Here is a 25,548-nt window from a genome sequence, read left to right on the forward strand (position 1 = left end):
CAGTGACCCTGGGATGCTCCCATGCCTTAACACCACCACCAATGAAAAATGACCCAAAACAGACACAAGCAGCAGCAGTGCCGCAGCCCCGACACCTGCGCTCTCCTCCCTGGCACGCACGGTCCCACGGACTGAGGAAATTTTAACATCCTTTGGCCTCCTTTCCCCTCAGCAGAAGCTGCTGCTGGCTAACAAAGAACAGATGTTAGTGGCCAGCATACACCGTGCTTTTGCCCGGTGGGTTGAGCCAACACCACGGCCGAGCCTCGCCCACAGGCATGGGTCATCCATGCCAGGGTGTCCTGGAGAGCCCAGTGCAGGGCCAGGAGCCCGCAGGTCACCAGGCCACAGCTCCAGTGCCATTCTGGGATCATCCCGGGGCATTCTGCTGCCCACAAAGCAGGCACAGTCCCCACTGCCTGGTGCCTGAGAGACCTTCCCACACAGCCCCGGGCAGCCCCTCACTCCTCACAGGCAGAGAGGGGTGTGCTCCCAGGGACCCTGAACATCCTCCAGCCCAGCAGCACACCCTGCCCGTCCTCTGAGCAAAGCACACAAAGGGGATCAATGAAGCCACACAGCAACTTGGGGTTAGAAGTGCTCGGTGTTTGTACAGATTCCTGACAGAAGACACTCCCCTCCCTGCAGGATATGCTTCCCCACTCCTGCAGCTCCTCAGGCTACAGGCACAGCCTCCTGTGTGTGTACTGCACCACGCTGGATGGAAGGCTGCCTGCAGAGCTGGGACACTGACACTTCATCTTCCCAGAACTGGCAGAGGCGGAGAGCTGAGCCCAGGTCAGAGGGATGCTTCAGAGGCAGGAGGAGAAAGTGGCCAGTGAAAGGAATGTTAACAATGCTGGGTGTTAGGGATCTTCAGTGGTGGCTTGTTTTAGGCCCTGCCAGAGGCCACCTTAACAAAGACAACAAAAGAGGTTTTAATTAAAGCAGAAGAGTCAGCTCAGACAGCTAGAAGGAAGAGCAGGCCAAGAAACATGAAATTGCAGTGACACATCCCTTCATGCACTACAGCTCTGCTCTTGGGCTGCTGTGGAAATTCATCACTCAGACTTTTCCAGCTGCCACCCCACTCCCAAACTCATATTCCTTCTCCCACTCCTCTGCCACCCCACCCCCAAATTCTTATCCTTTCTCCCACTCCTCTCCCTGCTGCTGTGGCTGCTGATCAAGCGATCCCGGTGAAACACACAATGTGGTGTTGAAACTTTGAGGTGACAACACAGCAACACAGCACAGACACCCCACTCCTGCCAGACACTGGCAGAGACACCCTGGAACAAAGCAGTGCTCTGAACTCCTGACTTGCAGGAAATATCACAAGAAGCCCCAAACCTGTCAAGTCTGTGACAGAGGAGGCCTCTCAGGGAGCAAGGAGCTGTTTCACACTGTAATGCACAGTTCTGTTCTGTAATGCACAGGACAGCCAGAACAGCCTGTAGCAGTCACAGAACAAAGGACTGTGGCTCATGCCCAGGCACAGCAGGAACCACAATCTGGTTTGATTTGAAGAGTCACGAGTCACTTGAACAGCTGAAGAGGCTTTAATTTATGTACAGTAAAAATACAAACCAGTCAGTGGTTTTACATGGGATGTACAGCAGCTACTACACACATTAGTACTCACACAGCTATTTGCTACTAAGGTGTATCAGCATTTGCTAGAGATCAGCTGAGGCTCCAGGGCTGCTCATCCACAGCCACACACCTACCACAGACGTGTCCTGGCCCCATCTGCTGCACTGCACCATGCAGGAGCCCCAGTTTAAAACCTAGAGCAGGACTATGCTAAGCTTTAACAGAGCACAACCAGAGTAGGCAGCCTGCTGTGCAGCTGTCTGTACTCAGGTACACAAGCATCAGATGCCTCCAACTTTCAGAGATGCTCTCAGCAAGAACTATTCATGCTCTACTACACGTCCAAAATGAAATCTTCACTCTAAGAAGTCTGAGTGTCATTCTTAAGTTTCATAATGCAGAAAAGCACAGAAGAGCTTTCTGCAAATACAGACACTGGGTAATAAACTGGAACATTTGCAGCATTGTCTCACTTTTAATTACCCACGTTCTGCTGCCTTGAATTCTATGAGTGACATGGCAATCCTCTTTTCAAAGGCCTTTGGCTCTTTAAGGTCTGTGGTATTCAGAAGTGGCACTGACCCCAAGAACACTAGCCCTGAGGGGTGAGAGTACAGGACTGAGTCTGCTTCAGGAGCAAAAAGCCAAGAAACATCTTGTCAGACAAAGAAAGATAGGTGTCAGTGCCAGCCAAAACTCCTAAAGCCAGCAGCAGGATGATGTAACCCTGGAGAGAGTGCCAGGGAGAAAAGGAAGAGGCCATGCACCTCAGCATGCCGGCCCAAGGGCAGCAAGTATCGGGCCAAAGGAAAGGCCTGGGTCTAACGAGCCCTGGTACTGCCCAGAGCACACCAGAACAGCCCTCTGGGATGGAGACTGCTCCTAGCAAACCTAAGCCTAGCTTTGGGTTAGACAGAACTGAGCAGCCAGGCTGAGGCTGCACGTGTCAGCTCTGCCTCGCTCCCAGCTGCTGCCCCAAGGCAGGCATTTCAGCCTTCCCAGCTCCAGAACACCCAGTGGCACAGCTCAGACAACGTGGAATGGAGTACACTGGACGAGCACACAGAGTTTGAACAGGACACAGCAGCTTTGACCAGGGACTGCTTGGCCAGGCCAGCAGTGCTGAGGCACAGAGGTGCTCAGGGCTCCGGCCTCACTGGACAACAGCCCTCTGCCCACCCCCAGAACGCTCTGCGTGCCTGAGACACGGCAACGGGGCTACTAGACCTGAGTGAGCGGCAAGAACTTCTGGTAATAGCTCTTGGTGACGTCAATCATGAGTTCCTGGGTGCACTCTGGGAGCTCCCCACAGAAGAGTCCTGAAGAACAACAACAGCATGGCCATCACTCATTGTGCACCATGGTACTATGCACCATGCACTGAAACAGGGAGTTTCACAAATTAAAAGTGCTATTTTTCAGTGCAGGGAGTACCCAATACCTTTGTTTTTAGGCACTAAATACTAATGGGCAACTTTGTTATAGAAATCCCATTTAAAATAAAAATATCCATATTATCTGCAGTTTTGTGCAAGGGAAGATAAAGGGAGCATACCTGGGCAGCCTGAGAAGACAGTGAAAGGTGGAACTACAGTTTCAGGAGGGAGTACTGTGTTGTCTAAGATTTTGCAGCAGTCTTTCAAAACACATCTACGTCCCTAAAGAAGAAAACAGGAAAAGTTTATATTTACAACACTATAAACATGAGTTTTTCTTATTATTACTGATATGCTACCTAAATTTCAAGAAGATCAATTGCTCAAAACATATCCTTTGTAAGAGATTACAGGAATAAATCTTTACCCTGACTGAATGCTCCTCCTAACAGAATTAACTTTTCTTTTTGAGGAAAAATGTCTGCTTGCTTTCAACTAGCACAGGTACAACTGCACGTTAACATGTCAATGTTCAAATTGGCACAAAAAACCCGAGTCAAGCAGTACTAGCAAGGCCTTCTCTACCTCAGCACACAGTAGCCTTGACTATTTGGTCTTATGCACAGAGAAACACAATTCCACTTGTACTCTGTGGCCAGGCTGCCTTCCCTGGACAATTCTATTAGCCACAGGGACAACATTTGGGATGGATTTTGCAGGCAGCAGCAGCTGAACACGCTGTCCTCAGGAAAGCAAACCTGAAAGCTCAGCTTCCTGAAGAGAAGGAAGAGGAGCAGGAAAGAACAGCGCAGAGAAGGTGAGCCTGCTCCAGCCAGCAGGTGCAGACACCTCTCAGCTGCTGTCACAAGGCCTCAGCAGCACGCAGGAGTTCACAGAAAATCCAGAAATGGCACTCACAATGACGCAGTTCTTGCCTATGTGCACATAGGAGCCGATCTGGGCCGCGTTGACAACACAGTCCTCTTCTATGAAGACATGGTCACCAATGTGCAGAGGGAAGAAAGCCACCCTGCAACAGGAGAGTATTTGTACCTGTCCAACAAACAAACTGACACTGCTAGACCCGGAATCACCCTGTGGAGCCTCCTGTCCCCAGATGGATTAACAGATGTGGATCTGGTGCTAAGGGAGACAGAACAGTTTCTGGGTTTCTCCTCTCTAAAGGACGGCCCAAATGAGAAGAAAGATGTTGTGAATAAACACACAAAAACTGAAACATGCTCTTCAGTTTGCTGTTCTAATCTATCCCTTTCCATCCAACAGTCTGAGGGGAACACCAACCCCCAGGGCACAGCTCAGCATCTGAGGAAAAAGCAGGTTTGAGAGATGTATTTCTGCAAATTGCTGGAAAAGCAACAGAGCTCTTGGAACACAAGACTCAGTCAAGCTGGCAGATTTTTTTAGGCATCTCCCTAATGGAAGGGGCCTCTTACCCTTTGCTGAACTTCTTGAAGGGTGGCCTGATGACGCTGCGGCTCTTCACCACGCAGTGCCGTCCCACGCGCACGTTCGCCAGGTCCCCGCGGATGATGCAGTCGTTCATGACGATGGTCTGCAGAAGGACACACAGGTAAACCCGCTCCTGCTGCTGCTGTGCTGGCACTTACCACACAGACTCCTGCCAGGCCTGGCCGCTCCGGCAAGACTCCCTTACTTTAGGGACGATTCTTTCGCTCACAAGAAAAGCGACAACAAAGCAAAGGTGCAGGAGGTTGGCAGCACCAGTTGCGCTGCTGGTCATGCCAGTGAGCATTACAGAGGCAGGCACAGAGCAGGGCGGTGTTGTTCCGGGGAGGAAGGAGCACGGGCCGCCGCAGCAGCGCTGCCGCGGGGCCCGGCCGGGCACACCGCTCACCTTGCCGTTCAGGACGATGTTCTGGCTGCCGCACAGCACCGACTGCCGGCTCACCTTATTGCCGGAGGCCTGCGGGGAGAACGGGCGGTCACGGCGGCTGTCCCGGCCCCGCTCCCCGCTCCCCGGCCCCGCTCCCCGCTCCCCGGCCCCGCTCCCCGCTCCCCCGGCCCCGCACCGTCTCGATGTACTCGGACTTGTTGTAGAGCATCTCGCTGAGCTCCATGGCCGCCCCTCTGGCCGCGCCCGCTCGCGCCGCTTCCGCCGCGTCACCTCCGCCGCGGCCGCTCCCGCCGGTTGCCATGGAGGCCCCGCGGGCGGCGCTGAGCGGCGCCGACAGGGAGAAGGTGCGGGCCCGGGGCGGCGGGACGGGCGCCGGCACCGGGCCGGGCCCATCCCGACGGTGTCTCTTGCAGCTGCGGGAGAAGCTGGCGCTGCTGAGGCGGGAGTACAGCGAGACCGTCACCCGGCTGCGGGTGAGCGGGCCGGGCCGGGGCGCCGGGGGCGCCGGGGGCACCGGGCACCGCGAGCCCGTCCCAGCCCCGCCGGGCTCTTGTGTGTCCGCAGCGGGCGCGGCGAGCCGAGCGAGCCAGGAGCCACGGCCGGAGGGAGCGGAGCCCCCCGGGTGGGAGCCACGGAGAACGGGGAGCGCCAGGGGACAACGGGAGAACGGGGAGCCGCGGGGGAGAACGGGGAGCTCCAGGTGAGAACGGGGAGCGCCAGGGGAGAACGGGGAGCGCCAGGGGAGAACGGGGAGCGCCGGGGGAGAACGGGAGAACGGGGAGCCGCGGGGGAGAACGGGAAGAACGGGGAGCTCCAGGTGAGAACGGGGAGCGCCAGGGGAGAACGGGGAGCGCCGGGGGAGAACGGGAGAACGGGGAGCCCCACATGGGAGCCGGGGAGGACGGGGAGCGCCAGGGGAGAACGGGGAGCCCCGGGGGAGAACGGGGAGCGCCAGGGGAGAACGGGGAGCGCCAGAGGAGAACGGGGAGCCCCGGGGGAGAACGGGGAGCGCCAGGGGAGAACGGGGAGCGCCAGAGGAGAACGGGGAGCCGCGGGGGAGAACGGGGAGCCCCACATGGGAGCCGGGGAGAACGGGGAGCCCCACATGGGAGCCGGGGAGGACGCGGTGCCCCAGGCGGGAGCTGCAGGCAGGCCCCCAGCACAGGGCGGTGGGAGCACCCGGGACCCGGTGGCCGCTGTTGCTCCTTAGAGCCGCGTGGACCATCCTGCACCCGGCCCTGCTGACCCTCACCGGGCCCCGCTGTCCCCTCGGCCACATGCAGTGCCCCACACCCCCACACAGCCCTTGCCCTGGGCTGAGCCGAGGTGTGCAGTAACATCTGCTCTGCTTCCCTCCTCACCAGGTCTGCAGTGCTCCGATCCTGACTGTAAGATCCCCGTCTTTCCCTGATAACAAAGCCTAATTTTACCATGTGATGTTTTTCTTGGACAGGACTTCAGGAGTACTTTACACGTGTGACATTTTTCCCCCAGGTTCTAGAGATAACACATCTCCTAGTGCTGACAGAGGTGAGCCCTCTCAGTTACAGACTAAAACCTGCTCTGAAGATGACACAGAGAAGACAACATCTGTCACAGTTAAGCATGTTCCAGAGCTCTCCGGTGATGAGGTTAGCCCACAGGACAGCTCCCGGGCAGAAAGCTTTCAGGCCAGCCAGGAAAACGTGCGCTGTGAGATCATCAGGCCTGTCCCCATGGAGAAAGAGCCTCAAACCTCCCGAGGCATGATGAAGCTGCGGAGACGGACAAAGGTTCTGGAATCAAAGGAAAGGGAATTGGTGCATGATGTGCATCTAACCAGTGCTGGTGAAGTGATGAAAAATCAAACTGCCAGTGCAGAGGAGCTTCAGTCACCAGTGTTCAGGCACAGCAGCCTCTCGTACACTGAGGAACCTGCTCAAAGGGCAGCTGGGGCAGTGCTTGTGCAGGGAGAGAGAAATAGTTTCACTCCTGATGCAGCATCAGGGCTTGTACAGGATGTGTTTGAGAGCAGTGTCACTGCAGGAGAGCCTGAGCTGTCCCCACATGCGCTGATGGACAGCAGGGATGTCTGGCAGCCTGAATCCTCAAGGGCTGTGGCCACACCTGACAGACATGAGCCATGTTCACAGCATGGAGACTCTGTTTTACTTGACCCCAGAGGTGATGGCAGAGAAGAATCCCCCAGTACAAAAAAACAGCTGGAGGGTCAGAGTTTGTGTGAAGATCCGGGAGAATTACATGGGCTCCTGGATTTAATGTCAGAAAATGAAATATTGCCTGACAGCAGAAATAACACCATAACCGAGGAGAGCAAAAACCATGAAGGACATCAAAGTGACACTAATACGTTAAATCCCTGTCCTGCAGATAAAGCTCTGGACAGTGCCGAAGAGCAGCTGGAGTGTCAACAGCTTGAAATTGAGTCAAGGCTGTCTCCTGCTGACAAGGCGTTGGCTCCCGAGGGCACACTGAGCTCTTGCACAGTGGTTGAAGGGCTGCTCTTCCCTGTCGAGTACTACGTCCGGACAACTCGCCGCATGTCCAGTTGCCAGAGGAAGGTGGATCTGGATGCTGTAATCCTCAGCCAGCTGGGCAGGAGCAAGAAAGGTCAGCGGAGTAAATGCAAGCAGAAAGATGCAAACCCCAATCAGTCCTCACAAGAGAGAAACAAGGGTGATTTGGAGCCAGGGGTTGGGCCCTTCCCTTTTCTTGGGGTAGAAGACGATCAAGCAAACTCAAGTAGTTCTCAGAAATCTCTTCCTGCATCCAGCAGCAGCAGCAGCACTTCTCTTGAATCCATTTCTCAGAAAAGCATCACTAGCACAAGGCAAGAGCAGAGACAATCCCAGAGGAAACAGAAGGGAAGAAGAAAGTCTGCCTGCAAAGCCCCCATGCATCCAGTGTCACAAGAGCTTATAGAGAGTCAGGATCCCACAGCGGCCAATGAAAGCAGTGCTCTGCTGTCAAATGAGAACCAGAGTGAAAAGGAAAACTGTGATGCTAACCTTGAAAGGTCATCCTCAGATGAGAGGAGGCTGTCTGGTGCTGCAGCACTGGGGTCTGCAGGGACAGGAGTGACTGGAGCTACACCGGCAGCGGGTCCTGACCCTCCTGCGGGCGGGAGCCAAGTGCCAGGCAAATGCCATAAGGCTCCGTTGGAGCGGGTTCAAAATCCACTGCACAGCAGCAATTCCCCGAACCCGGGCAGTGCCACTTGTGCCAGCCGTGTGGGAGATGTGGACGCCAGTGCTCCTGTGTGTCAGGGAGAGAACCATCCAGTGCGGCGTGTGAAGAGACAGCGGGGAGCTGAGCAGCTCCCCGGGGTCAGTGTGCCTCTGCGCCGCTCCCTGCGCTGCTCTGCCAGACACAGGCCCCAGGCAGGCTCAACAGGTACCTCCTCACATAGGAACTCCCCAAAATGCCCCATTCCCCAAGGCAGGAGCATCCCTGTGAGTGCAGGCCCTGCTGTTCACACCCTGCTGTGCTTATGCAAGAAAATACAATAGGGGTTAACTATTATTCTTTAAAAAATGAGATTTGGTGCCCATGTTTCTTGAACAATTCCAGAAACTTCTGCAGGGAATGAGCAGAGCAGGAGCGGACCTGAGAACTTACTGAGCTGCCCTTGCTTTTGGAGAGAAGGTTGTGAACACTAGGGCTGGTTTGCCAGCAAGTGAATGTCCGTCTGTTCCTCCACCTGAGTCTGCTTGCTAATGATTATTTTCTCATTTCTGGGGGTCTGTGAATGTTGTAAAAAGAGAAAGTGTAGGGAGAAAACCAAAAAACAAAACTGACAGAGCATTCAGGCATATCTGTCAGGCTTTGGTGGTGGTGTTTGAGCCAAAGGTTGATCCAGAGGTACAGTGACTGCAGAGTGCAGTGTCTTTCCAGAAAAGTGCCACTTCTGTGTGTTAAGATGAATATGGTGTTTTGATTTTTTTTTAAATCCAAGACACCCTTCATCAGAGATTCTGAAAAGGCAAGTTGCTGGTTATTTTCTGACATTATGTTTTGTCTTGTATTCTTGTGTTTAGATGAGAGCAGTAGAGGATGCAGCAGTCCCATGGGTTCCCAGGGTGCTGCTGCCCTTGGGCTCCCTGCTGTGGACTTGGACACCTGTGGCTCCCTCTTCTCCTTCCGCAGCCTCCAGTGGCTGGTCCCTAAGCTGGGCATCAGGGACTTCCACTTACCAAATGAGGAATTTGGAGTACTGAAACTGGAGAAATTGAAATCTTCCCCTGTGAATGACTTGGAGGATTTTGTGTCTGGGGATGGTGTGGCTCCAGAGGACACACCAGATGCACAAATGAAGCCTAAAGAAAAAAGTCTCAGAAGTAATTTGCTTTTGCCTTGCAAAACTGGATTGCCTGAACTCCCTTGCTTGGAAAACCCAACTTCCAAGAAGGAGCTTTCCACCCATGAATTGCTATTTACTCCCATGGGGACTGTCTTAGCTGAGGCTCCCACTCACCCTGAGATTTCCTCATCTATTTTGCCTTTTGTGGGTGCAACCCCAGGTGTTTCACCTTCAGTGCACACTGAGGTGTTCCCTGACAAACCTTCTGTACCTGCCTTGCCAGTGACCTCACCTTCCCCGAGAGGAGCAGCTGCCCTGGTCCTGGGGGATGTGGCACACAGAGACCCTGCTGTGCCACTGCACCCTGACAGCTGTGCTGCAGGGGCTGCCAGCAACCAGGAGGAGCAAGGGACAGCATTGCCTTCAGCAGCTGAAAGAGGTCCTGAGAAGGAATCTGATGAGACTGTGTCCTTGGAGAAGCATCAGCAGCCAGAGAACAAAGAGCAGGAATCCTGCAGAGCTTCACCTGAACAGGTAACAAGCTGGGATCTTTGTGAAGGGTACTAAGCCAGTGGTTTTGTGGGCAAATCCCCTTTTTCCAGAGTTGCGTCTGACTTCAGGGAAAAGTTCTATTTGCATGGATCATAGCAGCGGCATGCAGTAGCTGCATGAGAGTGACAGAGAGCATGCAGCAATTCTGCCTCATTCTTGCAGGTGCTGAGTAGAATTTCCAAGTTGGATTATCCTCATTCTTTACTTTGTTCATGCAGAGAAGAGATGCAGCAGAACCGCTGACTCCAGTGCTGCCGGATGGCCCCAGAGAAGAGAGCCTGCAGTTTGTGTCGGAGCTAAAGGTGGGAGAGCAGCAGGGGGCTGCTGCCGAGGCAGCGGCAGCTCTGCAGACGCCGTGTAACAGGAGTGCAGCAGGCAGTGCTGCCTGTCAGAGACAAGGCAGCAGTGTTTGTCTGGGCAGGACCCGTCGTGCTCGGTGGACGTGAGCGCCGTGTGGTGGGCAGCAGCTGGCGGCAGGGAGCTGCGGGTGGTCACTGCCTCCGAGAGCGCCGTGTCCCTCTGGGAGCCACGGGCGCCCTGCTGCTGGGCAAGGGTGCACACCTGGCACCTGCGAGAGGTAGGAGCACTCTCCTTATTTCTAGAGCTATGTCTTGCCCTGTGGTATTTCCCAAGATGCAAGGAGCTTGGAGCTTGTATGGTTGCGTGTTATCTGCTGGAATTTATTACCTCATGCACAGAATGGCGGCTGCACTTCACTTGTGCTTTTCCCCTTAGAATTCCTGGAGATATGTTTTGTCTCTTGCATCAGCGGGGATTATTTAATTAGGCAGCCAGTCAGCAGAGAGTTCAGCTGTTCATTTAAGTGTGATTCTTGAGAGGGATCTGAAAATTAATTCTGCTCCACATAATTTTACTTAAATTTACTAAAAAGCATTCTAGAAAATGAGAATAAAGTCAAAGGGACACTGTGGGTGGCACTGAATTCTTGTTTTGTTGTCCCAGATTCCTGTAATCCAGATTGTTCCTCTGCCAGACACCTGTAACCTCGTGTGTGTAGCACTGGGAGAGCTGGAGATTGGAGAAATAAGGTTTTGTATTTATTTCTTACTAGTGCTTTGCATCCTGAGGAATTGAAGTTCAACTCCTTGTGAGAAGTGGTTGAAATTATCTTTTTACTAATGTGGCACTTTCTCAGTTGCTTTAACAGTTGTAAAATATGGAAGGAGTTTCTAAAAATCAACTGTAAAGACCTGTTTATTCACCTCAGAGCTGGCAGACTGAACACAGGCTGATCTTTATATGCTACTGCATGTTTGAGTGGGGCTTCCTCCTGTCATGGTGTGTGCTTGTCTCTTGATTTAGGCTCTTGCTTTATTCCTCTGAGACTGACTCATTCAAGCACTCCCTAGTGAAAACTGGGAATATAAAAGCAGTTGTTGGGCTAAAGGACTGGAGGCTGGTGAGCAGCAGCAAGACCATGCAGGAGCAGCAAGTGGAGATGGTTTCTCTGTCAGAGAGAGGGGGGTGAGTTTGGGGGTGCTGCTTTGCGGTGGTGTCTGTGTGGTGGGTGGGATAAAAGTGAAGAAACACCTCGGATGTTGAGCAGTGTCATGCTCCTCTTCCAGAACTCACACTTTTTGTGTTACCTGCTCTTCTATGTGCTGGTCTCCTTTCAGGAGCAAGGACAGGCAGACTCTGATGCCCCCTGAAGAAACTGTTACAGCCTTTGCTGAAGTAGAAGGGATGAGGGAGGCCTTGGTGGGCACCACTGCAGGGAACAGCATTGTGGTTTGGTGAGTGTTTCCTCTGCCACACACAGTTTAGGGGCTGGGGGCAGTTTCAGCAGCTGCAGGGCTGTACAGGGGTGCTGGCTGGCTGCAGGGCCACCATGAAATGGTGGTTGTCAGAGGGCCAGTGGTCAGTGTGGCACCACAGTCAGACAGCCAGGGAATGAGCTGTGCTGCTGTAATTCCATTGCTTTTGTGTCATCCTCACTACACCCTTCCTGGCTCTTGGCTTAGTTTGCTTAATGTGGAACGAAACCCATGTCCATCCTGCACAGGGGTGTAACTGTGATTAGAAATGAGTCAGAATTTGTGTTTTCACCAACTGCAGGAATCTGAAAACGGGTCAGCTCCTGAGGAACATGCACGTTGGTTATTCCTACCCAGCTTTCATCTGCCATCGAGCCTATTCTGACTCCGTACGTACACAAAATTGACAGTTCATGCTTGGGCTGCACTGCCTGGGATGGGGATAGAAAGGATTGATGCTGCTAGAGGGTTGAACTGTCAGCTCTGGTTCAATACACTGCAAATAATTCAAGGGTAAGCAGGTCACAAGTCCTGGCTTTCTGCAGGGTGCTAATAAAGTGGGAGCAATGCATCCCGATGCATTCCAAAGCTGCAGCATGCTGTGTGTGGGAAGCAGAAGTGCTGTTGCCCAGGCCTGGTGCTTGGCAAGCCTCTTCCATGGCACACGTGGGTGCTGCCAGCATTAGAAACCTGCTGTGAATGGTTCCTCTGGACATATATGCCCGAGGGAATGAGCTGTGTGAAACCAACATTCATACTAAGCATCTTTCCCCACTTCCTTCTGCCTGTGCTGTGATTCCCAGGGGGTTTTGTGGTTTATCAGGGATTTGATTGTTTTCAATGATCATGTAACCTTTTGGGACAAGAATGTCTTGTCCAATAATGATGCCTTGGGTCAGACTCTTTGGAGTCTTCCTGACATTATCCATCCCAGGATATTTCATGCTGGTTTGTTTTAGTAGCTGTGAGCTACTGCTTTCAGTTGTGCTGCTTTTCATTGAATTTTTGTTGCATTTAATCTTGTAGGGATTAAAATGTGACCCAGAAATTTTGCTTCTTTTGTTTTTTGAAGTGTCACCTCATCATATGGCAGGTTTAGCTTTTTTAAACAGGAAGAGAAATTCATAAATCCCTCGGGTCACTGAGCTGTCAGTCTGCTGTGTTGCATCAGCCTTTATCAGCCAGCAGCTGCTTTTGCTTTTATCTAATTTGATAAGGAAAGTAAACCATTTCTGTTTTCCTCAGTAAAAATAATGCATCACTGTTCATGGGGCTGTGATTAGAGAGAGTGTAGCAGTTAATTTTTGGAAAATTATTTTGGTTTTCCTCCTCCTGCTGTTGTTTTTAGTGATGTATTTTCCCTCTCTGTATCAGGGCCTTTTGTTTGTTGTTTTAAGCCATCCTCACGCCAAAGAGAGCGAGTCCTGTGGAAGCCCAGCGTTCCGAGTGGTGGCCTTCAACCCGCGCACGGGCCGGAGCGCGGGGGTGATGTTCTCCTGCCTCCCGCCCGGCCTGGCAGGCAGGCGAGTCCCTGGGCTGGGCTGGGCTGGGCTGGCTCCTCGGGGGCTTTGGGAGAGCCCCTGGAGCCCCTGAGGAGCAGGCCAGCTCCGGCAGGGCTCCAGCGGCCGTCTCCCCGCGATAAGGGGCTGCGTCCGGCCCTGCGTGCGTCCGGTGCGGGCTGGGGCCGGGGGCTGCTTCCTGCCCGCTCCAGGCTGCGTGCTGACCCCTCGCCCCGTCAGCTCTGTCACCGTCACCGCGGGGACACGGGGCTGGCCTTGTCCCCAGGGACCGGGGGGGTGTCCCTGGGTTCCTCCTGGTGCTGCCAGGTTTGTTTGTGTGCAGCAGCTGTCTGCAGGCACATGGCCTTTTCCTTCCTGTCCTGTGTTTTCAGGCATCAGCAAGGGCTCAGCCTTACAGTGTCCTTATGCAGGAAATGTGATGGATGTGGGGTAATAGTGGTGGACCAAGGTCTTGGTTACTGAGCAGTCATGGAATCACAGAATGGTTTGGGTTGGAAGGCACCTTAAAGACCATCCAGTCCCACTGCCTGCCCCGGGCAGGGACACCTTCCACTAGACCAGATTGTTCTATGCCCTGTCCAACCTGGCCGTGGACATTTGCGGTTTTTTTTTTTTTAAGAGAACCACGTTTTTAAGAGTACTCATTTTTCAAGTATGTTCTGAATCTCCAGGGGGATTTTCCTGCCCTCCTCCCTTCCCAGTTGCACTGGAGGAACAGTCCGGACTGTGGGCTGCCTGCAGTTGCTATTAATCTTTAACTGAGCCCTGAGCTAACTGAACAAAGGCTGCCATGGTGTTTTTGCACATCCCCTTTTCCCGCTGACCCCCGTGTCCCCGCAGGTACCTGGAGGGTGACGTGTGGGACACCGCGGGAGCCGCCGTGCTGACGTCGGGCGCGGTGGCCGTGTGGGACCTGCTGCAGGGCGGCTGCACGGCCGTGCTGCCCCCGGGCCCTGCGGGGCGCTGGGCGCTGGCCCGCTGGGCCGCCGGCGGGGCCGTGCTGCTGGCCGGGCGCCGCGACGGGGCCGTGCAGCTGTACCGGTACCGGCCGCCGCAGCCGGGAGCCGCCTGACGGGCCGCGCTCAGCGGCGGGGCCGCGCCTGCGGTGCCATTAAACCTGCTGCCTTCGGAACCGGCCCGTGTCCTGTCAGTGCTGTACGGGGGGCTCGCACAGGGACCCGGGGGCTCGCACGGACACGGAGCTGGCCCTGGCCAGCACTGTGCCGGGGGGAGGACAGTGGTGTCACCATTTCCAGCATTTCCAGCAGGTCGGGGAGGGGATTCTCCCCCTCTGCTCAGCCCTGTGAGGCACTTCTGGAGAGCTGTGTCCAGCTCTGGGCTCCTCGGGCCAGCAGGGACGTGGAGCTCCTAGAGCGAGTGCAGCAGAGGCTGTGAAAATGAAGGAGGGACTGGATCATCTCCCTGACGAGGAGAGGCTGAGGGAGTTGGGACTGGTCGGCCTCAAGAGCGACACAGCTGAGAGAGGCCTTATCAGTGTGTGCAATTATCTAAAGGGGCTGCCAAGAAGATGGACCGGCTCTTCTCAGTGGTGCAATACAAGAGGCTACGGGCATGGCAAGCTCCACCTGGACAAGAGGTAGAACTTTCCAGTGCAGTGACCGAGCCCTGGAACAGGGTTTGGAGTGTCCTGCAGTGGAGGTGTTCCCGGCCCGGGACCGCCGCTCCCAGCCCGGTCCAGCCGGGATCCCTGGATCGCGGTCCGGGACCGCCGCTCCCGGCCCGATCCCACCGGGATCACGGGACCGCGGTCCGCAATCGCCGTTCCCGGCCCTGTCCAGCCCGGTCCCGCTGGGATCGCCGCTCCCGGCCCGGTCCATCCCGGTCTATCCCGGTCTGCCGGGATCGCCGCTCCCGGCCCAGTCCATCCCGGTCTATCCCGGTCTGCCGGGATCGCCGCTCCCGGCCCGGTCCATCCCGGTCCCGCCGGGATCGCCGCTCCCGGCCCGGTCTGGCCGGGATCGCTGTTCCCAGCCCGCTCCAGCCCGGTCCCGCCGGGATCGCCGTTCCCAGCCCGGTTCATCCCGGTCCCGCCGGGATCGCCGTTCCCAGCCCGGTTCATCCCGGTCCCGCCGGGATCGCCGCTCCCGGCCCGGTCCGGCCGGGATCGCCGTTCCCAGCCCGCTCCAGCCCGGTCCCGCCGGGATCGCCGCTCCCGGCCCTGTCCAGCCCGGTCCCGCCGGGATCGCCGTTCCCAGCCCGCTCCAGCCCGGTCCCGCCGGGATCGCCGCTCCCGGCCCTGTCCAGCCCGGTCCCGCCGGGATCGCCGTTCCCAGCCCGCTCCAGCCCGGTCCGCCGGGATCGCCGCTCCCAGCCCGCTCCAGCCCGGTCCCGCCGGGATCGCCGTTCCCGGCCCGGTCCATCCCGGTCCCGCCGGGATCGCCGTTCCCAGCCCGGGTCATCCCGGTCCCGCCGGGATCGCCGTTCCCAGCCCGCTCCATCCCGGTCCCGCCGGGATCGCCGTTCCCAGCCCGGGTCATCCCGGTCCGCCGGGATCGCCGTTCCCGGCCCGGTCCAGCCCGGTCCCGCCGGGATCGCCGTTCCCAGCCCGGTCCATCCCGGTCCCGCCGGGATCGCCGTTCCCAGCCCGCTCCAGCCCGGTCCGCCGGGATCGCGGGACGCGGCCCGCGGCGCTGCGGCCGCCGGCCGGCAGAGGGCGCTGCGGGCGGCGGCGCGGCCGCGCGGCGCCCGCCGGGACAGCGACGATGGCGGCCCGTGTCCTCGCGTCGTGCGCCCGCCGGCTGCTGCCGCGGCCCGCCCGCCCCGCCGCGCTCCGCTCCCTCCGCCGCCTGCCGCCCTGCCCGCCGGGCCGCCCCGCGCCGCCCGCGCTGCTCCGGCTGCCGCGCCTGGCCGCGCCGCTCCGCCGCGGCTTCGCCGAGCTGCCGCCGCTGACCTTGGCCGACATCAAGGAGCGGGTGCTCTACGTGCTCAAGCTGTACGATAAGATCGACCCCGAGAAGGTGAGCGGCGCGGGGCAGGGCGGCCGGGCCGCGGTGTAACGGGAGCCGCCGCCCCGGGTGCCCGTGCCCGCTGACCGCCGTGTCCTCCGCAGCTCACAGCCGAGTCCCACTTCATGAAGGACCTGGGCCTGGACAGTCTGGACCAAGTGGAGATCATCATGGCCATGGAGGATGAGTTCGGTAACGGCACCGGGGCGGCCGGGCCCTGGGAGCGGCGGCACCGCCGGCCTGTGCCGTGTGGGGCAGGGAGGAACGCACAGAGCAGGGCAGACCCCATAGAGCCGGGCTCGGGAGCAGGACAGACCCCACGGAGCAAACACTGGGAACAGGGCAGACCCCATAGAGCAAACCCTGGGAGCAGGGCAAACCCTATAGAGCAAACCTGGGAGCAGGGCAGACCCCATAGAGCAAACCCTGGGAGCAGGGCAAACCCTATGGAGCAAACCTGGGAGCAGGGCAAACCCCACAGAGCAAACCCTGGGAGCAGGACAGACCCCATAGAGCCAAGCTTGGGAGCAGGGCAAACCCTATGGAGCAAACCTGGGAGCAGGGCAAACCCCACAGAGCAAACCCTGGGAGCAGGGCAGACCCCATACAGCAAACCCTGGGAGCAGGGCAAACCCCACAGAGCAAATCCTGGGAGCAGGGCAAATCCCTCAGAGCCACCAGTGAGCTGGGCATCCGCAGGAGTTGGGAATGTGGCCCTTTGCTCTGGAGCTCAGCCCCTCTGCAAGCAGGAATTCTTTCCCACCCCCTATGGGCACCAGCTGAGGAGGGGGGAAGGTGAGCAGTGGGTGCTGAACTTGGCGTTGCAGATCAAAAACCCCAGACAGTGCAGGCTGGTTTTGCTCACCAGAATTCCTTTCATCCCTAATCCTATTGGAGAAAAAAAAGGTGTTTTCTCCTTATTGGTTTGTATTCAAAATTTCCTTTTATTTCCTTTGGACTTCTTCATACTTCCTCCTAAAGCTCTTGAATTCTGAAGTAGGTGCCTAAATGTCACCTTGGGCCGTAGGTGTCCCTGGGGTTTGGTCACTCCTGAAGCCCAAGGTGGATGTTTCACTCTCAGAGCCTTTACTGGCAGCGTGTCTGTAATGCCCAGTGACCTGTGAGTGTGGCCAGGGGTGCTGAAAAAGAACCCAGACATTTCTGGGCTGTTTCTGCCCCATTCCACCACCAAGAGCCCTGCCTGCTGTTTGCTCCGTGAAAGCATGTGACAGCATGCTCAGCCTGAGGGGCTTCAGGGGCTGCCTGGGGGTCCAGGAACATCCCCCTGCCCCTCACCGGTGTCTGGGGGCTCTCGAAGGCACGAGGGGCACTGGCTCCAGCCGTGCCTGCCGTGTCCCTGTCTGGAAGCAGTGTCACTTTGGGCAGTGCAGTGGCAGCTCTGACTGACACAGCAGTCCCAGCCATCCTTTCCTTGCCCTTGCTCCCTTTTCCATTGCTTTTGGGCTAAGCATGTGCCCTTTCTTGCAGGATTTGAAATTCCTGACGGAGATGCAGAGAAGCTGATGCGCCCACAGGAGATTGTAGATTACATTGCAGATAAGAAGGATGTTTATGAGTGAAGCAGTTGCTCAGGGGTGAGTTCGGAGGTGCTCTGAGGGTGCCTGGGCACGCAGTGGGGTAGGGGCAGGGCAGGGTGATGTGTCACACGTGTGGCACAGGCGGGAGGGCCCAGCAGCTCAGGAGGGAGCTGGCAGCAGCTGTGGGTGCCAGCGGGGAGGGCAGGTGGGGGTGCTTTCCTGAGGGTCGGGTGTTTTCCTGAGGCACCTGCAGCTGGAGAGAGGATGTGGGGCTGAGCTTCTCCTTTTGTCCTGCCCGGCACATCCAGCACTCAGCTGGTCCCTGGGGCAGCACTGGGTGGCAAATTGCTCTCAGCCATGGCCCCCATCTCCCCGTGCCCCTTGGCCCCGTGCAGGGCGTGTGGGGGCACCGCAGCCCTGCCACCGCTGCCATTTCCTCTGCCACAGCCACAGCGGGAAGGAAATGGGCAGGAAAGGGTTATAGGAGCGGTCGGGAGGGCTGCAGGGGAAATGAGGTGGCCTCAGGCCAGCCTGCAGCACTGATCCACATTCTTGCCTGTTCCTGTGTGGCTCCAGGCTTCCCTCCAACTCCCTGGGGCAGGGGGGCTGGACCCTTCTCTGTCCAGGGCCAGGGTGGGAGCTGTGGCCTCTGGAGAGAACTGGGGGTTTCTTCTGTGCCTGTGTTCAGCGCTCAGCATGTCCTGACCCCCTTCTGTACCTTTGGCTGCTCGAAGGGATGTTAAACATGTGGATTTTGTTTTCCCAGGAGCTGTCCCACAGCAGGACTGGGCTGTTGCCGGCAGGGATGGATGGGAGCGCACGCACTGTCCCACTGCGGCCTTCTCTGGAAGCTGCACGTGGATGTTGTATTTAAAGATGTCTGAATGTGTTGTCCTTTGAAAACAAGAAAAAAAAAAAACAGGAATAAAGAGTTAAGACCATTCTGGTGGTGGCTATTCTGTCTCACACAGTGGGTGGATCCTGGTGGTGGTGTTGGGGTGTGAAGGACACTCTGAGGACCCTGCCCTGAGATTTGGCTCTATCCTGCATGCTTGTAACTGTTTATTTCATCAGTGCTGATAAAAACAAATTCTATGTGAAAGGCTGCTGCTTTCCTGGTGGAAAATAAGGGGGGGAATGATTTTCCTGCTGCTGAACAGCAAATTCACATCGCTGTTCCTGTACACCCGGTTCATCTCAGCAGGGGAGCCTTGGTTTAACCCTCACGAGGCAGGAACGGGTTATTTCTGAACACTGCACAGTTTTTCCTCAGAGCCAAGAAACACTGACAGTTCACAGCGGCACTGCCAGGCTGGGAGCCAAGGAGGTGTCACTGGATAACGGATCCTCTGGCAATGGGGGAGGTAAGGGTGGAAATGGAGCAGAGGCTGCAGTGCTGCACACGGTGCGTGTGTTGTGGGGTGTTCCAGGGTGTTCTCAGGAGCTGCACCTCACTGGGAGAGCCTGGCAGACCAGTGACCCTCTGCCTCCAGGGCACCTCTCACGGTGCCCTTGGAAACTTCTCCATGGCCCCACAGCCTGGCTGAGCTCTGAGGCGTTTTCTGAGCAGCTGCACAGCAAAGCAGGGGCCACAGGGCGGGTTTGGCTCTGTGCCTGTGGTGCTTTCCCCGTGGCCTGGACACAAGTATCTGATGGTGGGGAGTGGTCGCCGGGTTCCCTTGGCTGCGGTGACCCTGAGGGATGTGGGGAGGGACCTGCAGCCAGAGCTGACACTGGTGCCCTGGGGGAGCCTTTGTCGGGTTCCCGGAGTGGGGACTGGGGACAGGGTGGCAGAGCCCTGGGGACAGCGGGGCAGAGCACTGGGGACAGGGTGGCAGAGCAATGGGGACAGCCCGGGCAGAGCACTGGGGACAGCCCAGTCAGAGCACTGGGGACAGCAGGGCAGAGCACTGGGGACAGGGTGGCAGAGCACTGGGGACAGCCCGGTCAGAGCACTGGGGACAGCAGGGCAGAGCACTGGGGACAGGGTGGCAGAGCAATGGGGACAGCGGGGCAGAGCACTGGGGACAGCGGGGCAGAGCACTGGGGACAGGGTGGCAGAGCAATGGGGACAGCCCGGTCAGAGCACTGGGGACAGCCCGGGCAGAGCACTGGGGACAGCGGGGCAGAGCTCTGGGGACAGGGTGGCAGAGCAATGGGGACAGCCCGGTCAGAGCACTGGGGACAGCCCGGTCAGAGCACTGGGGACAGCGGGGCAGAGCTCTGGGGACAGGGTGGCAGAGCACTGGGGACAGGGTGGCAGAGCACTGGGGACAGCCCGGTCAGAGCACTGGGGACAGCGGGGCAGAGCTCTGGGGACAGCGGGGCAGAGCAATGGGGACAGCCCGGTCAGAGCACTGGGGACAGCGGGGCAGAGCTCTGGGGACAGCGGGGCAGAGCGTGTGTCCCGGGATGAACCGGTGGGAGGGGGACAGGCCGGGGCTGTGCGTCCCCCGAGTCCCGCAGGCGGCGGCTCCGCGCTGAGCACCGGGCGCCGTGCCGAGCTGCCGAGCCCCGGTCCGCCCGGCCCGGATGGAGGGAGCTCCGGTGCCGGTGCCGTGGGGCGGGCCCGGGCCGGGGGCGGCTGCGGTTCCCGGCGCCTCCGCCCCGCCGCACCGGGGCGGGCGGGGGCTTCCTGCCGCCGCCCGGCAGAGCCGCCCGCGCCGCGCCATGGAGCGGCCCCGGCTCCCGCCGCCCCGGCTCCGGCCGCCGCTGCCCCGGCTCCGGCCGCCGCTGCCCCGGCTCCTGGCCGCCGCAGGTGAGCGAGGCGCGGGGAGGTGGGCACGGCCGGAAGGGTCCCCGGTCGCGCCGGTCCCTGGGCGGGAGATGCCGCGCTCGGGGGCGGCGGCGGCAGGGCCGGTGCATCCCGGCGGCCCGGAGGTCTGCGGCGGCGGCGGGGCCGGTACCGGCAGCGGGGTTCCGTGTCCGCGATGGCGCTGGGGCTGGGGGCGGCAGCTGCTGCTCGGTGTCACTGGGACCTGCCCAGAGCGGGCCCGGCCGCGGGGTACCGGGACGAGCGGGCAGGGGGGCGGGCACGCCGCGGCGGCCGCGTGTGTTCTCCGTGCGGCCGTTCCATGCTGTGGCCATTCCGTGCCGAGCTGTGCCACCGGCCCGGGCGGCTCCGTGGCCTCGAAGGCGGCGGGTGCTGCCCCTGCGGCAGCCCCGGTGAGGCGCCGGTGGAGAGCGGGGCCCGCAGGGCTCGTGGCGCCCCCCGAGCAGTCCCAGCCCCACCCGGGCGGCGCCCACCCGCCGTGGAGCCTGCTGAGCCACCCGCCGTCCCTCGGGAAAAGCCGCCCCGGGGCCCTGCCCGGAGCCCTGCTCGGCCCTGCCCGCCGACCCCTTGGTGCCGGTGCTGGCACGCGGCGGCTGCGCCGGGGATGATCGGGGCGATCACTGTGCCCAGGGTGGCAGAGTGAGGCGGTGGGGCAGCACTCAGCACCGTGCGCTGGGACCTGGTTCCCAGCTGGGTTTGGGTTGTTCTGGAGCTCCTCCTTCAGCAGAGCCCCCCACGGCTACAGAAGGCAGAAGGAGACCCCCACCCTCAGCGGTAGCTCCGGGCTCGGGCCGGTGCTGGTGCAGGATGCTCGATGCCCAGCGCTGGTGCGCGCTGCTCCTTCCCTTCCCTCCCAGTGCTCGTGGAATGCTGCGCGCGGCTTTGCCCGGCGCTGGACAGCGGGACGGGCCCCGCTCTGAGCGCCGCCGACCCCTGCGCGCACCTGGGCACCGCGGAGCGCTGCCCGACAGGTACTGCCGCCCCTCCGCAGCCCTCTGAGCCTCCGTGTGCCAGCCGCGTGTGCTGCGCCCGGTCCCGCCGCGGCTGCCCCGGTACCGGCCGTGCTCGGAGCTGCTCAGCCGCGCTCCCTCCCTGTGCCCGCAGATCGCCCGCGGCCGGGAGCTGGCACGGGGCAGCCGCCGACACCAGAGGCCGTGGGGCAGCCGCGGACAGAGGCTGGACTGCTGCCCTTCCCTGGGACCCCCGCCGGGACAGCCGAGCTCTCCAGCCCGCCGGGGAGCCCCGGAGGCGCCGGGCTGGGCAGGGAGGGGACAGGGCCGGCGGTGCCGGGGGGCACAGCCCCCGAGCCCCCGGGGCCCCTGGTCTCTGCGGGCAGGGAGCAGCCGGCCCCTGCCGGGCTGGGGGTGACCGCTGCAGGGGCCCCAGCCCCTGGGGAGGTGGGCGCAGATCCTGCAACCACGCAGCCCCCGGGCACTGACCCTGTAGGACGTGCGACAGGGGAAGGTGCCACCGTGCAGGGGACGCTTTTGTCTTCAACACCCTCTACAACAGTGCCAGGTTCTGCCAGGGGACAGTGGACGTCCAGCAGCACCCTGCTGGCATGGAGAGCCACGGGGACACCCCTCGTGCAGAGCCAGAGTGGCACTCTCCATCTGGGAGACAGCAGCCCAGGAACCCGCCCGAGCACCGTGCTGGCCACTGACAGCTCAGCTCCAGCGACAGCAGGGACATCACCCTTTGCTGGGACACTGCAGGGGACACACTGGGGCCTGCCAGCGCTGCCAGGAGGACAGGGCTTTGCTTCCCACCCACAGGAGGGTCCCCACTCTGCCCCTCGCCCCTCTGCACTGTCCCTTGGCCCTGGTGGGAGCCCTTTGGCCAGCACGGCCTGGCCAGCTGTGGGGACAGGCACAGCCTCGCTACCTGCCATACGCAGGGGCTCAGCTCGGCCTGTCCCCACCACCACAGCCAGCACCCCGGTGGTGACATCTCCTGGCCAGGGAGGAGCTCTGGACCTGACCACGGGGGTCCTGGGCCCAGCTGGCCCGGGAGCTCCCCCTGGGCACGGTCACATCCCCCCGAGCCCATCAGCCATCCCGGAGCAGCCCCCCGGCCCCCTGGCCCCTGGCAGCCCCGCTGTGGCACAGGGTGGGGTGACACACGCCAGTCCTGGATCCTCCCACATCCCCTCGTCCCCACAGTCTGCCCCAGGCAGTGGCTCTGCTGGGACCCTGCTCTCGGCCCCGCTGCCTTCCCCAGGGACCAGCTGGGGGTTCCTGGGATTTGGCCCCACCGTGGGCACCCCTCTAGGAGACCCCTCCCCAGGGCTGCCCCGTTCCAGCTCGAGGGTGGGTCCTGCTGAGAACCCTCCATCCTTGGGGGGGACCCAGGTGGGAGTGGGCAGCCTGGCACCCCCCTCAGCACCTGGGCCTCCCCAGCAGCCAGCTTTGTCCCAGTCTTCACCTTCCCTAGGACCAACCACTGCTGTTGGTGTCACCACCACCCATGTCACTGCCACCATCACAGCTGCCACCAGCCCAGAAAGGCTCGGTGACATGGGCGCAGTCACAGCAGGGCCCCGTGCTGCTGTACTGCAGAGGGATGGGCAGGGGGTGACATGGGGATCCCCGACTCATGTGCCTGCTGTGATGCCCGGGCCCCCCCAGCAGCCCACAGATTCCCCAGGTGGGGGCCCCGGGTCCCCCCCAGCTGCTGTGGACACAGACCTGGTCCAGCCATCGAGCAGCCCCAGAGGGAGGACAGACACTGACACCGCCCGGGTGACGCTGGCTGGGGTGGGCAGGGCCCCCCAGGTGTTCATCGTGGAAGATCAGCCCCCGCTCCTGAGAGGTGAGTCTGAGATTTCGGGATCCTCTGCTGGGCACGGCAGGAGGGGAGGCAGGGGTGGCTCCTGGGGGGATCATGACCTGCTGCTCCCCGCGTCCTGCAGCGTCCCTCCTGCGCGTCCCCTGTGAGCTGGTGCTGGACATGGCCTTCGTCCCGGCCCTGCAGGACCCCGGGTCCCGGGAGCGCCAGGAGCTGCTGCACAGCTTCAACCGGACGGTGAGTGCGGGCCGGGCCGGGCTGGGCCGAGCCAGGCCGAGCCGGGCCAGGCTGGGCTGGGCCGGGGCCACCGCGCTCAGCTCCCGCCGCCCTTCCAGGTCACTCCCCTGTTCACGGCGGTGCCTGGCTTCCTGCGGCTGGAGGTGACAGCCATCAGGTGGGTGGTGGCACAGCCCCGCAGCGTGCCCCGCTCCCGGGGCAGGTCCAGGGGGTGCCACACGCTGCGGGACTGCAGCGGTGCCGGGCAGTGCAGTGCCGGACAGTGCAGTGCTGGGCAGTGCCAGGCAGTGCCGGGCCGGGCAGTGCCAAGCTGGGCAGCGCTGGGCTGGGGCAGTGCCGGGCCGGGCAGTGCCGTACCGGGCAGTGCCAGGCCGGGCAGATTTTGCCCCCAGCCCCAGCCCAGCCCGGCCGTGTCCCCGCAGGGCGGGCAGCGTGGTGCTGCGCTACGACGCGCTGTTTGCGGCGGAGCAGCTGCCGCTGCCGGGGCTGGACGAGCTCCTGGAGGCCGCGCTGGGCTCTGCCCGTGCCCGGCCGGGGCTGGCGGTGGGCACGGCCCCCGTCCTGCGGCACATGGCTCTGGGTGAGTGCAGGGGCCGGGGGCCTGTGGCAGGGTGGGGCTGGGCTGGCAGGGGTGGCACAGCTGGACCCGTCCCCGCAGCGCGGCCGCTGGACCCCTGCGCTCTGCTCTTCGCCTGCCCCTCCGGCTTCGCCTGCGTGCCCGGGGCGGACGGGAACGCGACCTGCACCTCCCTCTGCCACCGTGCCTACTGCAAGAACCACGGCATCTGCTCCCACGCCCGCGACCACCAGCCCCGCTGCCAGTGAGTGCCCTGGGGACAGCCCGGGGTGCCGGGCGCTGTCCCCCCGGCGCTGATGGAGCCCTCGGTGCAGGTGCCCCGTGGGCAGCGATTTCTGGTTCATGGGGCTGCGCTGTGACCACCGGGTGACACAGCAGGGCCTGCTGGGCACGGCGGCCGGGGTCCTGCTCAGCATCATCCTCCTGGGCGCCGTCCTCGCCGCCGTCGCCGTCCGCCGGTTCAAGGCACTGCTGCTGGAGGCCAGGGCCGACCAGACCCGCAGCAGGTGGGGGCAGGGGGCCGTGGGGCCCAGGCTGTATATGTGTACCTGTGTGTACCTGTGTGTGTATGTGTACTGTGTGTGCACACCTCTGTATGTGTACCTGTGTGTGCACACCTGTGTCTCTGTGCACACCTGTGTCTGCACACCCATGTGTACCTGTGCACACCTGTGTGTATGTGTGTACCTGTGTATGTATACACAGTGTGTACCTGTGTGTGCACACCTGTGTACCTGTGTGTACCCGTGTGTGTATGTGTGTACCTGTGTGTGCTCACCTCTGTATGTGTACCTGTGGGTACCTGTATGTGTACCTGTGCATGCACATCTGTGTGTACCTGTGCACACCTGTGCACACCTGTGTACCTGTGCACACCTGTGTGTACCTGTGCACACCTCTGTGTACCCGTGCACACCTGTGTGTACCTGTGCACACCTGTGTGTACCCGTGCACACCTGTGTACCTGTGCACACCTCTGTGTACCTGTGCACACCTGTGTGTACCTGTGCACACCTGTGTACCCGTGCACACCTGTGTACCTGTGCACACCTCTGTGTACCTGTGCACACCTGTGTACCCGTGCACACCTGTGTGCCCTGCACACCTCTGTGCAGCCGTGTGTGTGCACACGTGAGCCGTGCCCGTCCTGCCCGCAGCTACCGGCGCTTCTGCCGCCTGGACGACGTCTCGGCCCGGTACTGGTCGCGCTCGGGGCCGCCCTCGGCCAGCTCGCTGGACAACCCGGCCTTCAGCAACTCGGAGGAGCTGCTGCAGCTGCAGGTGCTGGGCGGCTGCCGGGGGGACTCGGCCCTCGCCGGCGGTGCCAAGCGGGGCCCGGCACCCTGCGCCCACCCCCAGTGCCAGCCCAGGTACGGAGCAGGGCCGGGCCCGGGCTGCCTCAGGGGCTGTGGTGACCCTGGGCAGGGGAGCTTTGGGGCACACGGAGCCCTGAAACCGTGTTGGCAGCCCTGCTTAGACTGGCTGCTCCTCCACGGACAGTGCCGGGAGCTCTGACAACCCCCAGCCCCCTGGAGACCACAGAGCAGCACCATTATTTATTTTATTTTATTTTATTTTATTTTATTTTATTTTATTTTATATTTTATTTTATTTTAATTTTGTATTTTTTAATTTTATATTTTTATTTTATTTTATTTTATTTTATTTTATTTTA

General features: G+C 60.1%; 4 protein-coding genes across 8 annotated transcripts in view; 3 read left to right on the forward strand and 1 right to left on the reverse strand.

The window, feature by feature from the left end:
• Window positions 1-585: 585 nt before the first annotated feature.
• DCTN5 (dynactin subunit 5) lies at window positions 586-5,099 on the reverse strand. Its single transcript, XM_085591956.1, has 7 exons — window positions 5,024-5,099; window positions 4,849-4,917; window positions 4,427-4,545; window positions 3,891-4,002; window positions 3,152-3,254; window positions 2,824-2,915; window positions 586-913 (listed from the first exon to the last, which is right to left on the reverse strand). The coding sequence occupies exons 1-7, from the start codon at window positions 5,069-5,071 to the stop codon at window positions 893-895; spliced, it is 564 nt and encodes a 187-aa protein (XP_085448082.1). The 5' UTR covers window positions 5,072-5,099; the 3' UTR covers window positions 586-892.
• On the forward strand, window positions 5,097-14,127 carry PALB2 (partner and localizer of BRCA2). Of its 5 annotated transcripts, XM_085591951.1 has the most exons (15): window positions 5,097-5,192; window positions 5,262-5,321; window positions 5,413-5,505; window positions 5,614-5,665; window positions 6,213-6,236; window positions 6,343-8,241; window positions 8,886-9,682; window positions 9,919-10,002; window positions 10,122-10,277; window positions 10,664-10,749; window positions 11,024-11,185; window positions 11,338-11,454; window positions 11,777-11,864; window positions 12,850-12,998; window positions 13,836-14,127. In XM_085591951.1, exons 1-15 carry the CDS (start codon window positions 5,148-5,150, stop codon window positions 14,065-14,067), a joined length of 4,044 nt encoding a protein of 1,347 aa, XP_085448077.1. In that variant the 5' UTR covers window positions 5,097-5,147; the 3' UTR covers window positions 14,068-14,127. The 5 variants fall into 5 exon arrangements, with proteins under 5 accessions (XP_085448077.1, XP_085448078.1, XP_085448079.1 ...); XM_085591952.1 differs by lacking the exon at window positions 5,614-5,665 and having other exon boundaries at window positions 5,413-5,548; XM_085591953.1 differs by lacking the exon at window positions 6,213-6,236.
• Window positions 14,128-15,691: 1,564 nt separating this feature from the next.
• NDUFAB1 (NADH:ubiquinone oxidoreductase subunit AB1) lies at window positions 15,692-18,440 on the forward strand. The gene is made up of 4 exons (XM_085591973.1): window positions 15,692-15,973; window positions 16,066-16,153; window positions 17,450-17,556; window positions 18,266-18,440. The coding sequence occupies exons 1-3, from the start codon at window positions 15,719-15,721 to the stop codon at window positions 17,539-17,541; spliced, it is 435 nt and encodes a 144-aa protein (XP_085448099.1). The 5' UTR covers window positions 15,692-15,718; the 3' UTR covers window positions 17,542-17,556; window positions 18,266-18,440.
• Window positions 18,441-20,010: 1,570 nt separating this feature from the next.
• The window catches only part of LOC146766040 (uncharacterized), a 6,837-nt gene continuing 1,299 nt past the window's right edge, over window positions 20,011-25,548 (forward strand). The window contains exons 1-9 of the mRNA XM_085591972.1: window positions 20,011-20,257; window positions 21,130-21,243; window positions 21,377-23,083; window positions 23,184-23,296; window positions 23,395-23,453; window positions 23,719-23,876; window positions 23,955-24,117; window positions 24,188-24,379; window positions 25,031-25,243. Of these exons, the coding sequence (XP_085448098.1) occupies window positions 20,032-20,257; window positions 21,130-21,243; window positions 21,377-23,083; window positions 23,184-23,296; window positions 23,395-23,453; window positions 23,719-23,876; window positions 23,955-24,117; window positions 24,188-24,379; window positions 25,031-25,243 (2,945 nt within the window). The 5' untranslated portion in view covers window positions 20,011-20,031. The remainder of the gene's footprint in view (window positions 20,258-21,129; window positions 21,244-21,376; window positions 23,084-23,183; window positions 23,297-23,394; window positions 23,454-23,718; window positions 23,877-23,954; window positions 24,118-24,187; window positions 24,380-25,030; window positions 25,244-25,548) is intronic.

This window comes from Lonchura striata, chromosome 14 (assembly GCF_050655825.1).
Source record: "Lonchura striata isolate lonStrDom1 chromosome 14, ASM5065582v1, whole genome shotgun sequence".
NCBI lineage: Eukaryota > Metazoa > Chordata > Aves > Passeriformes > Estrildidae > Lonchura > Lonchura striata.